Source organism: Octodon degus, unplaced genomic scaffold (assembly GCF_000260255.1).
Source record: "Octodon degus isolate 3935 unplaced genomic scaffold, OctDeg1.0 scaffold00083, whole genome shotgun sequence".
In the NCBI taxonomy this organism is placed as follows: domain Eukaryota; kingdom Metazoa; phylum Chordata; class Mammalia; order Rodentia; family Octodontidae; genus Octodon; species Octodon degus.
Genome location: NW_004524659.1, coordinates 9,126,067 through 9,132,495, shown reverse-complemented (window position 1 = coordinate 9,132,495; position 6,429 = coordinate 9,126,067). Strand labels below are relative to the sequence as shown.

The following is a 6,429-nucleotide window of genomic DNA, read 5'->3' as shown; positions in this document are numbered from 1 at the left end:
CCCCCTCTCTCTCACTGCCCCTCTTTCTCTCTCTGTCTTAAAACTAAAAAGCAAAGGTCTAACAAAGGTAATTACTTATTGAAATTCATTCAGCTGAATATTGGTAGTGCCTCTGCAAAATCCCAGATGACTCTGCTCTTTAAGTTGTGATTTAATGTGTGTCCCCTTAAGAATCTAATGAATGCTGTAGACTTTGCCCAGCAAGAGAAAAAAGTGTGTGCCACACACTAACAGTTTTTTCATTTAATTTCAGAAGGCTTATATACCCTGGCTAAGACCTTAATTTATGAAACTGTACTCTATCAGAAAAATCCAAAACATGGAAAAAGATGACTAATTCTATATTCTTAACAAACACATGACATGAAAAATAGGGATGGAGATAGAGAATGTATTTGTTCAAGAATGAAAGTGTCTTACCTAGGAAGCATAGTAATCAAATGTGACAAGTAGATTTGGATTGTCACAGCAAGTACCTAGTCTCTGAGGCCACTGAACGGTCATATATACTCTTTTTGAATCTGAGATATCAATAGACAAATCACTGGGATTTACTTTTACCAGGGGGGGTCACTGTACCCTGACTTTAAGCTGACTCCTGTAATTGAAGGGAAAAGAAGGCTATAAGGACATTATTAAGTCAACCAATAAATTTTTAATATGGATGGTAGATCCAACAAATGAATCAGCTAGGCATTGCTATTTGCTTCAGAATCTTTCAAGTTTATTAATTTCATCTATGTTGTCAAATATATGGGCATAAGAGGTTTTTTAAAAATAATGTTTAATCAATAAAACTTTAAAAAAAATAATGTTTATCTTTTAGGTGATTTTAGGATCTTCAGTAATATCCCCTCCTTCACTCCTGATATTTTTAGTGAACGTTATACTCTTTTTGACAGGAAAGCACACAGCATCCAAAAACGAGAAATAATTCAGATCAAGGCTACCAAGCAAGCTGGGCTCTCCTTACTTTCACTGCCTTGCCTGGTGCTCAGGTGAGTCGTCCTTTTTGAGGCCCCCTGCTCCAAGCGCATAGCGCTCATGCAGTCCATACATGGAAGAGCTCGACTGCAGAGTCACAGCTCTCATTGGCCTTGGCCTTCGAGATGACGCTAACTTCTCAGAATGTTCTGCTGCCCTCTATCCCTGGATGCCCCCCAAAGGAAAGCACATCCAGAGATGCAAGGATTAGATAACAAAGTAGGGGTTGTGGTAGAGAATGGAAAGTGGCAAAGATGGGCTGCTCACAGTAGGTGGAAAGCTCAGCTTCCATGGAAATAGACAGTTCTGAAGAATCTACTGTAGAGGTCAAGGAGAAAACAATTACTGGCAATGACAGTTTCCTCTGCTTTACTACTCATCTTCCTTTAAACATTATCTCTTGTTGTGAGGAAAGATATGAAATTTCTAGACAAGTGGAGACCTATTTCAGCCTTCATCTAGTCTTTTTAATTCTTATTCCATTGCTCTCTCAAACCCCATGTCCAGGTAGTAGCAAAAGCAATGAAAGGCACAGGATTCTCTAATTTTCATTTTTAAATGGGTTCATTCTTTAATGGGATTCAGTGATAAACTCACCAGATGGTACTGGCTAGAATTTGGTGAACCTTTTTCCTTTACTCTAAAGCTCTCAATACCCAGTATAATTACTATGTGGGACTCAAGTCATGCATAGCTATGATCAGGGAATTAGTCTCCATGGAGGCAGAATGTTGGGTCTTCTGGTTCTTAAATCCATTCTCTTTCCATTTCTTATATTAATGCAAATGTGCATTAGTATTGTGACAGTTGCTTTCCTTCCTGTAGTTTTTTTGGGGGGTGATGATGGAAGATAAGGAAGTAAGAGGACAAGAACATACCCTTCAGGAACTCCACACTTGAACACCACTTGGTACTGGAACATTTTCCCACTTGTGAAAGCATGTATTTCTGGAGACCTTCCTAAAAAAACATGAATTGTTTTTGGAAAAGAAACACATCAAAGTGCTTGCTGCCTAAAAGAACTTTGTCTTTATTGTATTACAGAAACAGAGCTAGATAGGAAAAAGGCTTTGATCTGGTCCCTAGAGATGAAGCTCTAGATTCAGATGAGTAGAGCTTTCTCCAGTTGAGAATGAAAAGTTCTGACCTCTAGCCAGTCCCAAATTTGGGAGTGGTGGCAGTGATGTGAGGAAGCTCCTTGGTGAGGCAAGCATCAGCTTGGGGCAGGCTCTTCCAGGCAAGCTCTAAGATTCCATATTTGGCAATACCGACAGGAAGGAAGGTATGTACATTGTTCTGTCCAGGAAGGGGTATCACATTCTGGAACCCTGGAGGACTTGGGGTGTGAGAGCCACCACAAACCAAGCAGTAGAACACCCGTTCCCCAGGTACTAGCTCTGTGGCCTGCAGGGCCTCTTTGTAGATCATCTGTTTGGGTCGAGGCTCCTCTCCCAGTAGTAGATCTTGTAGCAGCCTCTGGATTCTGGGGGACCTGAACTTGTACAAGTCCATGAGCTGATGGAACTGTTCCATCCAAGCAGCAGTGTCTTTAGCATATCGCTGCTGGAGCATCCTCAAAACATGATACAGTTCCACAAATGTCTCCCATGGAGGGACCTTTTCCTTTTTTTGTGAGATAGGCTGTGTCTTCTTCTCTAACTTGGGCAATTTAGGAAATCTGTCCTTACACTTAAAGGCCCTAAGGTCTTTCTGAAACATTAGTGCCAGCGTTTGTCTGTCCACAGAGGCATGGGAACCTGTGAAGAGGTCTCTTGTGACAGGACAAAAATGTCGTATCTCCATTTCTTTGATAGCACTGGATAACTGCTGAATCCGTGCACTCTGGCGAGGCTTACCCAGAAGATGCCAGTTTGTAGCCTTTGGGTCTATATCAGTCTTTGAAACTAATGGTTTGGAGACAGTCAAAGGTTTTAGCCAACTTTCCTTTTCCTTTCTCCTTATAGGAGGAATCACTTTCAGGTGTTTTGGAGTCCTGAGTTCCCCACTGAGCTTTGAGGCCCTTTTGCTTCGTGGCTCCAGAGTCCGCAAGTGATGGTGCACAATGGTTTCGAGCATGGCTGGACGTAGCCACTCTAAGTTTCCCTCTGAGGTCAGGTCTTTGAGGAGCTGACACAATCTGTGGAAGCTATCTCTGGAAAGCTGTTCTCCTGCCTCCATCCGTTCTAGGACCTGGTGGATCCATTCTATGTCTGAGAGGTTTACCTGTACCTCTGGATGTTGTTTTTTGGCCAGGATCTGGGCAAGAGGAAGTTGTACCTTACTGCGTCCTCTCAGAGGTGGATGACGTTGCAAAACCCACTTGAGCCTGGCACCTTGGAGTTTCTGTTGGAGTTTGTGAAACTCCATGGTTTTCCTAAATATGCTGGACATGAATGATGTCTTCATGTCCTGCTCTTGGGACAGTACAATTGTATCCAGCCCATGTAGAGGGGTGGGTTGATATTTTTCAAACAGTTCTCTTTCTTTATCCTTCAGCTGCACCTTTGAGAACATACTCACTGTCTGCAGTGCTTTGGGTTCTGTCTGGAGTGCTTTGGGTTCTTCTTCCAAGAATGTTTGTTGAACTGGCAGTGGTATTTGTATCTTCCCTCCCATGTCCATATGTACTGGGATCGGTTGTCTGGAAGGGACTTTTAGAACTCTCAGTTTTAGACCACTGCCTTTGACCCCAATGGATCTTGCTCCAATAGAAGGGACCACTCCCCTTCTTTGTAGGTCCTTTCTTCTCTCTTCTTGTAGCTTAAATAGTTCTTCTTTTTTTAGGATGTCTTTTTCCTTGCCCACTTCTACTGAGCTTCTCTCCTCTTGTGTCTCATTCAAACCTTTCAGCTCTTCCTCACTCATGATTTCTTCCTCTTCCTTGGAACCTTCATCCTCCTCCCCCTCCTCCTCCTCCACTTTTCTTTTCTTCTTCTTCTTCTTTTCCTTTGCCTTCCTTTTCTTTTCCTTCTTTTTTCGCCTTTCCTCCTTTTCCTCTTCCTCTTCCTCCATCTCTTTTTCCTCTTCTTCCTCCTCATACTCCCTCTCCTCTCCCTCTTCCAGCTCTTCTTCCTCCCCTTCCTCTCTCTCTTCCTCCTCTTCCTCTTCCTCTTCTTCCTCTTCCTCTTCTTCCTCTTCCTCTTCTTCCTCTTCCTCTTCAGACAAACTCTCTGGCTCCACTTCTTCTAACAGGATGTCTATGTCCATAGAAATGCTCTCTTCACTTTCCATCTCATCCACTTTTCTGTACCTCTTTAGGATATCAATTTCTTTTGGCTTTTTTCTTTTTCTCCTCTTCCGTTTAAGGGATGGGATTTCCTCTTCCTCCTCAATTTTTTCTTCTTCTGCAGCCTGTATGATTTCTCTCTGTTCCTTGGCCAATCTACTTTCTTTCTCAGCAATTTTTTCCTCTTGCTTTCTAATATTTCTCATTTTCTTGGCCAATTTTCTCTGCTGCTTAGCCAGTTTCTCTTCATCTGTGGCAAGTTCTATTTCTTGATCAGGAATATTTAACTCTTTGCTATCAAGTCTACTCTGTTCATTGCTCAGTCTTCTCTCTTTGATAACGAGTGACCGCTTTATTTTTGTCATCTTTATTTCCTCCTGGATTATTTTCCTTTCATCACTGATCAGTTTTTGAAGTGCCTTTGCAACACTGCTCATTTTTGTTGGCTCCTTAAAAATGTCCTTCTCTTCTTTAATCAACTTCCTTATACTTTTAGTTAACTTCCTTTCTTCTTTGGCATATACTCTCTCTTCACTGGTAAATTCCAGTTTTTCTTTGGCAACATCCTTTTCCTCTGTGGCCAGAATTCTGTCTTTAGATCTTAATATCTTTTCCTCTAGTGACAGTCTCTTCTTCATTACATCTATTTCTTGTCTAGTCAGTTTTGGTTTTCCTGGGGTTTCTTGAGTCTTGGAGAGAATTTCCATCCCCTTATCCAGTCTCATCTTCTTTTGGATCAACATCTTCAATTCCATTCCCACTGTCTTTTCTTCCTTAGAAACATCCAGCTCATCTCTGGGAAGTTTCCTTCCTTGGAGCACTGCCATCTTCTCTACAGACAATTCCATTTTTTTCTGGGCTACTTTCTCCTGGTTTCTAGCCAGAATACCACCTGCTTGAACAAGTTTCTTCTCTACAGCATTAAATTTCTCCTTCTTCTTGACCACCTCCTCCTCTTCCTGCTTTAGCTTCTCTTCTACCTGAACCAGTGCCTCCTTGTACATATCTATTTTCTTCTTTGCCCAAGCTAATTTCTTTCTCTCCTGGAGGAGTTCTTCCTTGACACGGTAGAGATTCTCTTTCTTCTGAGCCAATTTTTCCTTTTCCTGAGCCGAACTCTTCCTTTTCTGAGCCAGATTCTCTTCCCTCTGGGTCAGCCTCTCCTTGTTCTGTGTGAATTCTTTCTTGTCCTGCACTAGTTTTCCCCTTTCCTGGGCTAGTTTCTCTTTGTCCTCTATCAGTTTCTGCCTTTTCTGAGACAATCTTCTTGCTTCCATGGGTGTTTTTTCGTTTTTCTGGGCCAGCTTCTCTTCTTCCTGAATCAGTAGGTCTTCTTCCTGGGCCAAATTTTTCTGTTTGTTAGCTAGACTCTCCCCTCTAGAGGCCAATAACTTTTCTTCCTGAGCCAGTTCGTCTTTTTCCTTAACCAGTCTCTCTTGTTCAACTTCTTTTGAAGCGAGGTCTTCCATGTTCTTTTCCAGTTCCTCAAGTTCCTCAGCCAGTTCATTTTCTTGCCATTTCAGACTTTGCTCCTTCTGCTTCAGAATTTCTGCTTTCTGGGCCAGTAGTATTTTTATTTCAATTGCTTTCTCTTTTTTCTTTGCTAGTTTCTCTTCCTCATGGGCAGTTTTCTCCAATTTCTTAGCAAGTTTCTTCCTCTTGTGGGCCAATTGCTCTGCATTATGGCTTAGTAGTTCCTCTCTCTGAGCCAATTTTTCCTCTTTCTGGGCAAATTCACTCTCTGCCTTGACCATTTTCTCATCTTTCAGGTACATTTTCACATATTCTTGGGCCAATTTTCTTTCTTCCTGGGCCAGCTTTCTCTCTTCTTGTGCAAGCTTCTCTTCTTCTTGTGCTAGTCTTTTCTCATTTTTGGCTTGTTTTCTTTTATGTCGGGCTTGTTTTCTCTGACTCCTGACCTTTATCTTCTCTTTCTGGATCTGTCTTTGCTCTTCTGTGAACAGCTCACCTTTTTCATATTCTTCTTCTTCTTCTTCTTCTTCTTCTTCTTCTTCTTCTTCTTCTTCTTTTCTTTTTTCTTCTCTTTCTCCTTCTTTTTCTTCTCTTTTGCCTTCTCCTTTTTCTTTTTCTTTTTCTTCTTCTACTTCTCCTTTTTCTTCTTTTATTTGTTCTCCTTCTTTTTCTTCTTCTTCTTCTTCTTCTTCTTCTTCTTCTTCTTCTTCTTCTTCTTCTTCTTCTTCTTCTTCTTCTTCTTCTTC

General features: G+C 41.6%; 1 protein-coding gene across 1 annotated transcript in view; it reads right to left on the bottom strand.

Moving 5' to 3' along the window:
- Nucleotides 1–2,133: 2,133 nt before the first annotated feature.
- The window catches only part of LOC111818206 (WD repeat-containing protein 87-like), a 15,484-nt gene continuing 11,188 nt past the window's right edge, over nucleotides 2,134–6,429 (bottom strand). The window contains exon 5 of the mRNA XM_023721452.1: nucleotides 2,134–6,164. Coding sequence (XP_023577220.1) covers nucleotides 2,134–6,164 — 4,031 coding nt within the window. The remainder of the gene's footprint in view (nucleotides 6,165–6,429) is intronic.